We start from the raw sequence: 12,301 nt of genomic DNA on the forward strand, positions 1-12,301 counted from the left end.
CATTCTATTCATTCTTTTGGTATGCCTTGTAATGTGGTTTTGCCTCTGATAATGATCCTTGTTAGCATCGTCATTATCTTGTGTTTTTACAATTGGGAGTGTCAATTGTAAATATTAAAATAAGAAATATAGACATTACTTTACACTTTAGTTACACACACTGATTTACTTACATTATCAACACATTTTTATCCAAATGAGTTCGAGTCGAGTTCTTGTAAGTTGACTTTTTTAAAATATATATTTTAAATTTTATACTAATCAAGCGAAATTCAAAAAAATCTTGAAACTTTAATGAACATAAAATACAGTTCCATGTTTAGCTGGATTAGCTTGCAAACCAAATTTAAGCAAATTCATGTCGAGTTGAACTTAATTTTTCTGCTGCCATTGAGTGACTGCAGACTATCGGCTTTTGAATGGTTGGACCCTCTGTATAAAAGTATGCATTCTGGAAACTGTGTAAGATAATGCATGTATCATTGGTAACAATCTTGTTGCCCTGACTCCTAGATATAATAGGTATCTGATATAACTATACTTGCATTGATCTAATTTTCTTAAATCATAATAAACTTTATAAAGACCACAAATAAAAGGCTGATAAAATGTAGCTTGGGTTACCTTGGGGCTTGGGTTTACATGCTTGACTTATGTAGCGTGGCCCCTGGGACATCTCGAAGAATGTTCTGTCTCGAAAATGTTTACTGCATTGGTTATTTTTCAATTTTAGCACTTGGAAAGAGATACTACTAGTGTAATTGCTGCCTTGAGGGACATGTTGAACAAGGAGGGAGAAAATGAAGGATTGCAGCTATCAAGCATCTTTGCACTTGGCTTTTTGAAAAGTATGAGAAATCACCAATCGCTGCCAAGTACTCACACTTGTTCCGGTCAATCCTAGGAAAGAAAAGTGGCTTCAGAGGAAGGGGATTTGTATTTGTTTAACTGGTTTCTAGCACAGAGAGACGAAATGCCATCTAGCAATCGATACTTTTCTGATGTAAAATCAATTTTGGAGAAGAGGATTTCGAATCTAGAAATTGTGAATATGTTGTAGATGTCTAATTATCTACTAATTCCGGGACATCATATTTGCAAATGAGTTGCATGCCATCATAGCTGAATTATCCAATTGTTCAGGGCACGTTATCCTGATAACATGTATTTATTTCTGGGCAAGCATGCATTTGTCATACCACATGATCTGAATAGTTAAACTCCTTTCTTTTGATTTGATCTTCAACTATTCTCCATTAAAAAAATAGGAAAAATCACCAATTTAGTCCTCAGACTATTTTACTAAAGCTGATTTGGTCCCTCAACATTTTATCGCATGAATTAAATCCATTAACTAAAATTCTTGTGCCAATTGAGGACATATACGGTGTCGCCACCCAAAACACATGTTTCTGTACAGAAACCAACGACGAGGCAAGGGCTTTTTTAGAAGTACACAATAGAATTTCTACGACAAGCAAGACAGCACCCATTTTGCATCCAAATTGGGGAAACCTTCGAGTAGCGAGAAAATAGAGGAAGAAATTCATATACCAATATACTGTACTTAATAGTGGAAGATTTGTATATTCTGATTATTCTGATCTTATGAGATACTTTTTCATGCAGGGTACCTGTATGAGCTTTCCAGGTTCCATGCCCAAAAACTGAGAGAGCTCTAGAGGCTCTTCCAATTTTATCGGGAATGATCTTTGCAATATGAGTATCGAGCGAACAGATAAGAAACATTCAAGTGCTAAATGCTACAGCTTTATCAATCTTACAACATAGTGATTAATTCTCTTAAGATACAGAGGAATTATGCACCCTTAAACAAATCTACTGACCGAAGACTTGAATCTACTATAGCCGAGAAAACTTCCATAACCGAAGCACCTCAGAGCTCGACCTCGTCCATGTCTTCGAAGTTTTAACTAGGTTAAATAGTACTTGGGAACAAGGTATACCCCAGCTTTAATTAGCGACCCACTTCCAAGCTTAAACCCAAGACTCACCGGAAAGCCCACCACCTGAGGCACGCCACCACCCGTTCGTCCACCACCAGGAACCCTCACCACACTGTCCATATACTGCGGATGGAAATCAGCTCCCTTAGTCGCCTCAAAATGACTAGACGGTGGGTCCATCGAAAATGCCAGCAAATGTAGCAGCCAAACTGCCTTAGCAAGGCCCAAAAACTCCCCATAAAATTGACTCCTGGGGTGGTTTCCGGCCAAAACTAGGCGGCGCTGCTCCAAGTCCCCGAATAACGACTCCTCCATTTTAGGATGAACAATTGCCAAATACTTCTTGAAACAGAAGTTCCCGAAGCTGCAAGTTGGAAGTATCCCTAACAGTTCAATTGGATCCATGGCTTTCATGTCGCGGTACTGAGTGAAGCAATCGCGACGGTGCTGATCGGGATGAATCAATGAGGAGAGGCTGCTGTCCATGTGAAAGGTCTCGTGGTCGAACCCCTGAAACATTTTCCGGTTAACATAGTAAAATTGAGCATCTGGACTCAATTTAACTCGCGGGTTCTGGAAATTTTCTCTATAAGCCCCAATTAAGCACTAAAACACAAATGTTTGCTCAGATTTTTAGAAGGCTTCGCATCAATGGCGGCACGAGCGCCTGCACCAGGGTGGTTCTCTTCTCCGAGCCTCTGCCTCACTACACAACTAGAGCAGCAGCCGTCCCAGAACACCAGAAAAACCGTTTCTTGGAAGAATACCTCGTAAACTCACTTGACTTCTCAAAAGAAGAAGCTTTTTCCGCTTCAAAAAAGGTATCTCTTAAAACCTTCAGAAAAGACCCAAATTTAGTCATTCATTTCTTGGTTAAGCAGGGTTTTAGCAAATCCCAGATCAAAAGCATTGTTTCCGTACTTCCCGGGTTACTCTATTATCAGCCGGACAAAACACTTGAACCCAAGCTCCAGTTTTTCCGGGATCTTGGTTTATCCGGGTCGGAAATTGTCAGGCTTTTTATGTTTCAAAAACATCTTTTCAAGTCAGGGTTGGATTTTTTCAGAACCCGACTTGCTTATGTTAGGATTTTGTTAGGCACCGATGAGAAGAAAGTAACCAGAGCTGTGAAGAGATGTTCTTCGCTGCTTCGTTATGATGCATCTGAAAAAGTGGCTGCGGCTGCTGCTTTGTTGAAGAATTATGGCTTTTCGGATAAGAATGTTGCTAACTTTGCTCTTAGGATTCCTAGGCGCATTTTTATACTAGAACCTGAAAATTTTGAGGAAATGTCGTGCGTGGTGGAAAATGATTTTGGGATTCCTCGTGGATCGCCCATGTTTTACTACGGCTTTGAAGTCGTTAGTACGATTGCCAAGTCCACCATTGACAGGAAATTTGACATTTTAAGAAGTTTTGGCTGGTCTGATGCTGATGTACGAACAATTGATGGCAAGCATCCTCTTCGTTTACGGTTGTCAGAGTCTAAAATTAGGGAAGCTTTGAATTTTTTCATGAAGGAACTGGGATATACCTCTAATTACTTGGCTTACCGCCCTGCGTTAATTACACTATGTTTGGAGAAAAGGGTCAAACCGAGGAATGAAGTTGTCAAAGTTCTGAATGAAAAGAAGTTGAGTAAGAGGAGTTGGAATCTGTATTCATTTGTGACCTTACCTGAATCCAAATTTGTCAAGGATTTTCTTCTGCCTTACAAGGAGGAGATACCAGATGTATACCGATCATACATGGAGGTTGTTGGAGGATCCAAAGTTCAAAAAGTTTGATGCCTAGGTTTGAGGTAATGCTCCATTTTCAGTTTGGTAGTTCACGTCATCTGATTCTTGTCTTGTGGTCCTTTGCTTGTTCATTTTGGTAATACTGTGGAAATTTTGTTCTTTAATCTGTACCATGTAGTAGATTTTGCTAAGGCTGGTTATCAAAAATTAAAACTTGGGAGTCCTCTCAGCTGCAGAAATTTGCAGTGAGTCGTGACAGAAATCAAGAACTGGATGTTCTCCAAATTTGTGATTTGGATAATTTTTTTACTTCAAAGATGCTGTCTCAGGAGAGAATCTCGTGTTCAAGCTCGGAGGCTCACTATATGATGAGTACGACTCTCTGAGGCTCACTAATTTTTGCAACCAGGCACACCTAAGGTCTAAAGTATTGGATAGATGAGTAGAGGACATTCACCATCATTTTGTTGACATTTACTGAAGTATTCTGTTTCTATCCAGCTTCCTTTTTCGCTTGGCTTTTGTTTTCTCATCCTTGTGTCATATGAAAGAATTTTGGTCTCTGAGTTGGGTCTGTTCTTGGTGAATGAAATGAATCGATTGATCCCCTATCTTCTCCTTACGGCTTTCTGCAAAGGTTGTCTTTCTAACATGCTCACAGCTGTTGTAGGTTGTGGGTTATGACTTCCATGCCGGAAAATCCTTCGAGCACAACGTCAAGGACTCAGCTTAGCTGCCGGAAAGCACTCATTTGAAGTAGCATAAAGGGACCTGAAATCTTATGGGACCTTTATGATAGCTTCTAGTTTTTTTCATTGAGAGTTTTGGGAAGCCTTGTTGCTGGCAAACATTCCCATCAGTTCATCCAAATCTAATTCTCTGAAACTGAGATGAGAATTAAGACCGGCATCCATGCAAAGCCTCAAACTTGTTCACTTTGTATCTGGAATTGATACAAAAAACTAGACAGACTGTCATTACAATTACTGTTTCGATTCCTGAATGTAATATAATCGCAAGATGTCATCATAGTTGCAATTTTTCTTTTTTCGTTTTGAGCAGCTGCAAATGTTGTTCTATTATTTTCTCTTTTTTGCGTTTGGCTTCTAGTTTTTGTGAATAGGGTCCATAATGGGATTTCTCTTAATTTGGCAGTTGGCACAGGGGAGAAGAAGAAAGGTAATGAAGGAGCTGGTTCCTATGTGGGAATGGAAGACCTCTCAGGCTCTCAGCTTTCCTCTCCCGTTGGGTTAGGCTAAATCATTAAGGTTTTAAGATTCCATTCGATCATCCAGCCATATGATAATGACCTAATGTATCCCTAATCACAGGATAATAGTCCATTTTTCCTAATTATAGGATAATTAATTAAGGTGTTTTACTGTTTTGTGCTTAATTGATACCATTTCTTCCCCTAATTATCATGCATAAACTTTTATTACTACTTCCTTAGAAATAGTAATGAATGACATGATGCAAAATTAGTTCTAATATCGTAGTACCATTTTTCTTTAAGTCAACACTACTGGCATTTTAAATTAACTTAACTTAGAGCGTGAGAGCGTGGCTCCTTTCTTCAAGACCTTTTCACGCTTTCAAGGAGTTCAAGGAGAGGGGTTTAGTTGTGAATTGCATTTCCTACACAAAAGCCCTCCAAAATTTGAGTGGGCAAAAATTTCGTCGGCGGCGGCGGTTTCACCTACGATCTCTGAGATTACTCTGTCAGTTGGTTCCTCCTGATTCTGCCGAGTTTTTTCTGCTTTTCTTAAGCTTTAAATTTCTAGTTTTCACAATGCTTGCCCATATATCCAGAAGGCTTAACATCAATGATGGCGCCAGGAATTTGTTCGTCTTCAAAACCCTCCTCCAATGCTCCACCGCTACAGCAGCAGTATCATCTGCAAAACCCCAGAAAAATCATGTCTTGGAAGAATTCCTGATAAACTCAATTGGGTTCTCAAGAGAAGAAGCCAACTCCTCTTCATCCCTGAAGAAGGTAACGCGCTTGAAACCCATGAAAAAAGAATTCAGTTTAATTGTCAATTTCTTCCAAGATTTGGGCTTCAGCAAAACCCAGATCAAAAGTCTTCTTTTGGTAGACCCCCATTTACTATTCAATGATCTGGACAGAACCCTTAAACCCAAAATCCGGTTCCTCCAAGATTTAGGGCTATCCGGATCGGACCTAGTCAAGGTTCTTATGGGTAACAAAACCCTTTTAGGGAGGGGTTTAGATTCTCACATCAAACCCCAGCTTGAATTCTTGAGGAATTTGTTTGGCAGTGATGATAAAGTAGTTTTGGCTTTGAAAAGATGTTCTTATTTGCTTGGCTATTATGCGCCCAGGAAAATGGCTGGAATTATTCTTTTGTTGCAGAAACTTGGCTTTTCCAATGACCAGATCACCAAGCTTATTATTCAAAATCCGAGGGGAACTCTGTGGTTAAACCCTGACAAGATTGAGTTAGTATTCGATAAAGTGGAGAACTATCTTGGCATACCACGAGGGACGCCCATGTTCTTCCATGGATTTACAGTCATGTCTTCGATTAAACAGTCGACTATCGATATGAAATGGGGAGTTTTGAGGAGTTTTGGTTGGTCTGATGCGGATATACATAACCTAATGAGAAATCTACCTTATACTTTAAAAGTGTCAGAGGCTAAAATGAGGAAAAGTTTAGATTTATTCATGAATGACCTTGGCTATAGTCCTGCTTACCTAGCTTCCCGGCCTAAGATTTTTTCTCTGAGTTTGGAAGATCTCATAAAGCCAAGAGTTGAGGTTATGAAAATTCTGAGTGAGAAAAAGCTGAAAAAGAGAAATGCAAGCCTGTATTCTGTCGCGAGCTACTCAGAATCAAGATTTATCAAGGTTTATCTTCTGCGCTACAAGGATGAGATACCTGACGTCTATGAATCGTACATCACAAGACATCTGAAGAAAAAAATTGAGAACTTTTAAATTGTTCAGAGTGATTTGCTCTCTTCTTTAGGAAGATTAACGAGATCTGAATTTTGTCTTTGTCATTTTCTTTGTTTGTATGGGTAGCTGTTTTAGAGAAGGTAGTCTTACTTCACAATTGATTGGAGAAATTGCCAATGCTTATTATGAAAACCAGAAATAGAACATGCATCCACATTCTTGAGGATGATCTTCTGCCTGCCCTACAAGGATAAGATACCTGATCTGCATAAATCATGGCTGGAAGCTGTTGCAAGGTAGAAGAAGGTTTGCAGACTTTGATATGCAGTAGGTAATGCACTTTGTTGTAATGCTTTAGACTGACGACTGGATTTTGGGATTTGATTCTTGTCTCCTCATTTTGTATGTTTCGTGGATTTTTTTTTTTTAATGGAAAGGCTCACTTTAGCTTGCCATTGGTTTGTAGAAATAACCATTTTTTTGTGCATCTAAAGAGTAGTAGTGCGCTCTCTTCCAATATACTTCTCACAAATCACTTCGTTTTCATGTTTCTTTGGAAAAAAAGTTTCCCCGAGCTTCAATTCACACAAAGGTGAGTGACCCCTTAATACCAGTAAAACCTAGTGCAAGACCTCTCGTGTTAGCTTTGATTGACTTACACCTGGTTCTCCACTCACTGAACAGCTTTTGAGAATATAAAGCGGAAGCCTGAGCAATCTTCACGGCATCAATAGCAATTCAGTTCTGACAACAAGGGCAATGGCTTCAAGAGAGGGTGGTGCTACCGCTATTATGGGAATGCTACTTCTCATGCTTTTTCGCCTTGGCTGCTCTGCTCATTGGATCTTATTAAAGTCCCTTGAGTCCATTGGTGACCCGAAATATGAGTCAACCAGTGGATTATTCTGATAGCCTGCCGGTTTGCCGATGGACATGGACGGTGGACCACCATGCCAGTGAATTTTTTTCATTAGGCTTGCCGATGATGAACCAAAGGATGTGGACCAGCCAAATTAGTGAATTACTCTCCGAAAAGCCTTCGCAGGGCCGATGCGCTTCAAGAATATGGATTTCTTTGTCGACTTCACAAACTCTGAATCAGAGTGCATGCACCCTAGCCATCAATAGATGGATTCTCTACACCAAATGATTTTCTTTTCCCCTCTCCTGGGAACGTATAATCCCTTTCCTTCTCTCTCTCTCTCTCTCTCTTTTTTTTTTTTTTTTTGGGGTTATGGCAGAAGGGCTGTATGCTCATGTTAGCAGTAGTTTTATACATCATATACGAGAGAGCCGGTTAAGTCTCAAAGTATCATATTCGTTATCTGCATTTTTCATCTTAATGCTGCAAGAGTTGACACAGTAAATCTCAAAGTATTATATCACTGTCGATCTATTTAATGACAGTGTTCCATCGAAAAGCCCGCTAAATTATCCACAGAAGCTTCAATCTTGCCTTCTGTCCTTGCTATGGCTATGTCGCTGTCGCTGTCGCTGTCACCGTCTTCCATTCTATCTTGCAGGCAATGAATTTGATCTTGTAACCACTAAAGTATCCACATAAAGCCTAAAAGCTTCGGAGTCGTTTCACGATTGATCCTTGTTTTAAAAATGGGATAAAATGGTTTTTCAATAAAATCTTTTCAATATAGCGGAGCAGTCAAGAAAAAATTGGATCAAAGCGATAGTCAGATTTGAATTTTGGTATTTTTTGAAATAATTACTGTAACACTTTTTAAAATGTGATGTATATAAGATAAAAAAGTGAGTTAAAAATGTGTTTATAATACAGATGAAATATTATTTGAAAAAACAAATAATGAAGGACCAAACATGAATTAGTCAAAAAAGTTGGACTATTCGGGGGATTTGCTCGACAGTCGAATCGAGTAGTCTGCTGCTGCTTGCTATCGGAGTCTAATTTCGAGACGATGCTTGCCCGCATTTCCAAGCTTCGCAACAATGGCGGCGAGCGGAATTTGTTCTGCAAATATTTCCTTAACTACTCAACAAATTTGGCAGCCGTGCAACCTCAGAATCATCTCTTCATCGGCTGCCTCGAACGCTCACTTGGGTTCTCCAGAGAAGAAGCCATCTCCGCCGCCGGAAAGGTACAATGCTCCAAATTATACAAGAAAGACATCGATTTGTTCATCAGTTATTTTGAAAATTTGGGTTTAGATAAAACCCAGATGAAAACCATCGCTTCCATAGATCCCAAATTCTTGTTAACCAATGTGGAGAAGACCCTGAAACCCAAAATCAGGGTTCTGGAAGAACTTGGCCTATCTAGGTCGGACCTGGTCAAGGTTATAATAGGCTGTAGATCTGTCTTCGGTAGAGGGTTGGACTCTTTTATTAGACCTCGGATTGAATATCTTAGGCAATTGCTGGGTAGTGATAAGGGAGTTGTTTTAGCTATAAAGAGATTTCCTAGGTTGCTTGATTTTTATGCAGAGACTCGAATCCAAGCCAATGTAGTATTGTTGAAGAAGTTTGGTTGGAGGGATGAGCAAATTGCCAAGTTCATCAGTAGGAATCCCAGGCGGGTTTTCATACAGAAACCTGATTGGGTTGAGGATGTATTGCAGAGGATTGAGAATGATTATGGGATTCCTCGCGAATCCCCCATGTTTTATTATGCAGTTGACGTGATCTCTTTGCTTGGTAAGGAGAATATCGAGAGAAAGTTGGAAATTTTGAGAAGTTTTGGATGGTCGGATGCGGATATATGGAGAATGTTTAGGTCTCTACCTGTAACTTTTAACATGTCAGTGGATCGAGCGAGAAAAAGTTTGGATTTTTTCATGAACGAGCTTGGTTATGATTCTGGTTACTTGGCTTCTCACCCTAAGCTTTTCTCTGTGAGTTTGGATAGAAGGGTTAAGCGTAGGAATGAAGTTTTGAAAATCCTGAACGAAAGGAAGTTGATCAAGAGAAAGACGTCACTTCATTCCATTGTCTGCTTACCAGAGTTGAAATTTGTCAAGCGTTATCTTCTGCCTCACAAGGATGAGATACCTGATGTCTATGGATCATATATCGAGATGTTAGAAGATAGGAAATTTGAGAAACTTTGATTTGTTTGAGGTAGTTTAGTTAGTGGCAGGTCAGAATTTGATGCAAGAGTGCTCTTTATTACTTCTTGTACACAAAGGAAATGTTGAGGGACTCTCAGTTTTGAAGTAGTTGTTCGGGGAATATTCTTGTGTACTGACTCAACTGGAGCTGCAGATGGAGATGGGGATTAGCTTGTTGTACTGACCAAAGCAATGGAAATGGGGAATTTTGCTTAACCCGGAGCTGCAAATTCCCAGGATTTTTTAATGTCCTCCTGGATAGGCTAATTTCAGAAAATTTAACAGACTGGAAAGTGAAGACTCTTAGATGGATTCTAGACCAATTTTTTTGTTGATTAGATAGAAGTTGTATGTGGAAGTAAAACTTCCCCTTGTGAGTAGTGAGTAGTGAGTACAGCCCAATCTGATCACTGCTACTAAGATCTAGGAATTGTTATTTAATCCGTTTCAGTAGAATTATGCTTCTGTTTGGAAATATCTTCTGTTCGTGTATATGTAACTGAACTGGACTTTGCTTATGCAATTGCCTTGTGGTTGTGGAGGATATATGCATTGCACAAAGCTGAATCATGCAATTGCTTTGTAATACGTTGCAGATATGATTTGAGGACTCTTTTCTATTTAGTAAATATGGTTTATGTCTTATCAAAATGCGCATTCCTCTTCATTCCTAAAGAAAGCAAAAGTTTTCATGTTCAGACAAGCTGCGGAATTTCCAAATACATCACAATAGGTGCCTAGTTGATTAGTTTTACAATTTGTGCATTTTACAAAATATGTTGCCTCTTAATATTTTCTAGTATCACTGATCTGAGACAACAGAGAAAATGTTATGGCATCCTATTTTATAATAGACTCTTCAAAAGCCAATTCATCAGTGTCATGAATTGCCAAATCCATAATCTTGCACCGATGATCCGATACTCGCATTTGAACTCTGGCTGCCCATTTTGTGCAAAAGGAGTGATAGTCAATCTACTGAAAGTGCCACCAAGGTTCTAATTCTCAGCCCTTCTAACCATACCTCTTCTGCAATTACTCATGTAAGATTCATACTTCTCCGGTATCTCATCCTTGTAGGGGTGAAGATAAAGATTCACAAACTTTAGATCGTTAAAGCAGAAAGCATTATAATGATTCACTTTCTCACTTATCAACTTCTTCTCAATCAGAATCTTCAAAATCTCATACCTCGGCTTCACCCTCCTCTCCAAACTTAGACTTAAAAGAACGGGATGAGAAGCCAAGTACTCGTCTGTATATCCAAGCTCCCCCATGAAAAAACCCGCAGATTTGCGAACATTAGCTTCGGATAAAGTGAAAGTAAAAGGCAAATTCCTAACCAAGCTTCGGATACTCGTATCAGTCCAGCCACAGCTCCTAAAATTCTCAACTTTTTCATCAAACGTCGACTTCTTAAGCGAAGCATAGACCAAAACCCCATGATAGAACATCTTGCACTCGCGAGGAATCCCAAAATCAGTCTCCACACCCTGCAACAACCCCTCAAGCCACTTCGTCTCTCGCAATATAATCCAAGGCTTGTTGACTATAAGCTTGGAAATCTTGTCACCTGACCAGCCGAATTTTCGCAGCAACGCAACATTTGGTTCTATTGCTAAGGGTGCATAAGGATCAAGCAACCGGCCACAACGCTTTACAACCTCGACAACAATTTCGTCACATCCTAACATATCTCTTAAACATTCGATCGGGCGTCTTATGTAACAATCTGTTCTCCTCAAAATGTAAGCATGGTAAGCCAAGAACGCGGTAAGGTCCGGCCCCGATAGACCAAGGTCTTGGAAGATCTGAACTCTAGGTTTGAGGGCTTTGTCTACGCTGCAAAAAAGCAATCTGGGCTCTGTAGAAATGAATCTTTTGATTTGGGTTTTGTCTAGACCTAATCCTTGAAAGAAACTGACGACTAAATCTGGGTCTTGCTTGAAGCTTTTATAGGCACTCAACCTTTTCCGGACGGAGAGGGCTTGGGTTTGGGAGAACCCAAGCGAGTCGATGAGGTGTCCTACCATGGAATCAGGATTCTGGGGTTGATTTCTAGATGATGCCGCTGTATTTGAGGAGTAGTAGTGCAGGTGCCAGAGAGGCTTACAGGAAAGAATCCTCCCAACTCCATTGATTTGAAGGAGAAGCTTTGACATCATTTCGAATGAAACGAGGGAGGGTTGGGGTTTGAGGCTTCGTTTGGAAGTTGAGGATTTGGACGGGAAAGAAAGAGAAAGAAGAGGGAGTTTGGTTTTCCTTTGCCTGTGAGTTTTTAATAATAAGAAAGAAAATAAAGGAAATGAGAGGATGAATAGTACATAAAAATTTTCCTTCCAAATTTGAAGAGAAAATTGGAGGAAGCTTGGGAAATTTTTTTAAAAATACATATTTTATTCTTAAAAAGATCTTGAATAAATATTTAATGATTTTCATATCTAAAATTATTCAACTAACTCTCAAAACCTCCAAATAACATAAAAATTCCTTCTCTTCTCCCGTAACTTCAAAGTTTTCCCTTCTTCTCTTATCTATCCTAAACTCCCAAACTAAGCCTTAAGTTGTAAAGAGGGTTTTTGTTTTGTT

At 39.5% G+C, this 12,301-nt stretch overlaps 5 protein-coding genes across 6 annotated transcripts; 3 read left to right on the forward strand and 2 right to left on the reverse strand.

Annotated features, from left to right (window-relative positions):
- Positions 1-1,785: 1,785 nt before the first annotated feature.
- LOC113750257 (protein GRAVITROPIC IN THE LIGHT 1-like) lies at positions 1,786-2,567 on the reverse strand (the record flags this gene model as incomplete). Its single annotated transcript, XM_027294254.1, has 1 exon — positions 1,786-2,567. A coding segment is annotated over one exon (633 nt), but the record flags the coding sequence as incomplete, so codon positions are not given.
- On the forward strand, positions 2,479-4,746 carry LOC113748899. Of its 2 annotated transcripts, none has more exons than XM_027292490.1 (2): positions 2,479-3,768; positions 4,368-4,746. In XM_027292490.1, exon 1 carries the CDS (start codon positions 2,585-2,587, stop codon positions 3,752-3,754), a length of 1,170 nt encoding a protein of 389 aa, XP_027148291.1. In that variant the 5' UTR covers positions 2,479-2,584; the 3' UTR covers positions 3,755-3,768; positions 4,368-4,746. The 2 variants fall into 2 exon arrangements, with proteins under 2 accessions (XP_027148291.1, XP_027148292.1); XM_027292491.1 differs by having other exon boundaries at positions 4,377-4,746.
- A 633-nt stretch (positions 4,747-5,379) lies between these two features.
- Positions 5,380-7,833, forward strand: LOC113748898 (transcription termination factor MTERF5, chloroplastic-like). The gene is made up of 2 exons (XM_027292489.1): positions 5,380-6,963; positions 7,317-7,833. The coding sequence occupies exon 1, from the start codon at positions 5,499-5,501 to the stop codon at positions 6,669-6,671; it is 1,173 nt and encodes a 390-aa protein (XP_027148290.1). The 5' UTR covers positions 5,380-5,498; the 3' UTR covers positions 6,672-6,963; positions 7,317-7,833.
- A 730-nt stretch (positions 7,834-8,563) lies between these two features.
- Positions 8,564-9,712, forward strand: LOC113750258. The gene has a single exon (XM_027294255.1). It carries the CDS (start codon positions 8,564-8,566, stop codon positions 9,710-9,712), a length of 1,149 nt encoding a protein of 382 aa, XP_027150056.1.
- A 998-nt stretch (positions 9,713-10,710) lies between these two features.
- On the reverse strand, positions 10,711-11,874 carry LOC113750259. The gene has a single exon (XM_027294257.1). It carries the CDS (start codon positions 11,872-11,874, stop codon positions 10,711-10,713), a length of 1,164 nt encoding a protein of 387 aa, XP_027150058.1.
- Positions 11,875-12,301: the final 427 nt, after the last annotated feature.

The sequence above is a fragment of the Coffea eugenioides genome, chromosome 10 (genome assembly GCF_003713205.1).
Source record: "Coffea eugenioides isolate CCC68of chromosome 10, Ceug_1.0, whole genome shotgun sequence".
NCBI classification, from domain to species: Eukaryota; Viridiplantae; Streptophyta; class Magnoliopsida; order Gentianales; family Rubiaceae; genus Coffea; species Coffea eugenioides.

What these genes read in the sequence shown, in the direction of transcription:
- LOC113748898 (XM_027292489.1), top strand. Translation starts at nt 5,499, where the DNA reads ATGCTTGCCCATATATCCAGAAGGCTTAACATCAATGATGGCGCCAGG.
- LOC113750259 (XM_027294257.1), bottom strand. Translation starts at nt 11,874, where the DNA reads ATGTCAAAGCTTCTCCTTCAAATCAATGGAGTTGGGAGGATTCTTTCC.
- LOC113748899 (XM_027292490.1), top strand. Translation starts at nt 2,585, where the DNA reads ATGTTTGCTCAGATTTTTAGAAGGCTTCGCATCAATGGCGGCACGAGC.
- LOC113750258 (XM_027294255.1), top strand. Translation starts at nt 8,564, where the DNA reads ATGCTTGCCCGCATTTCCAAGCTTCGCAACAATGGCGGCGAGCGGAAT.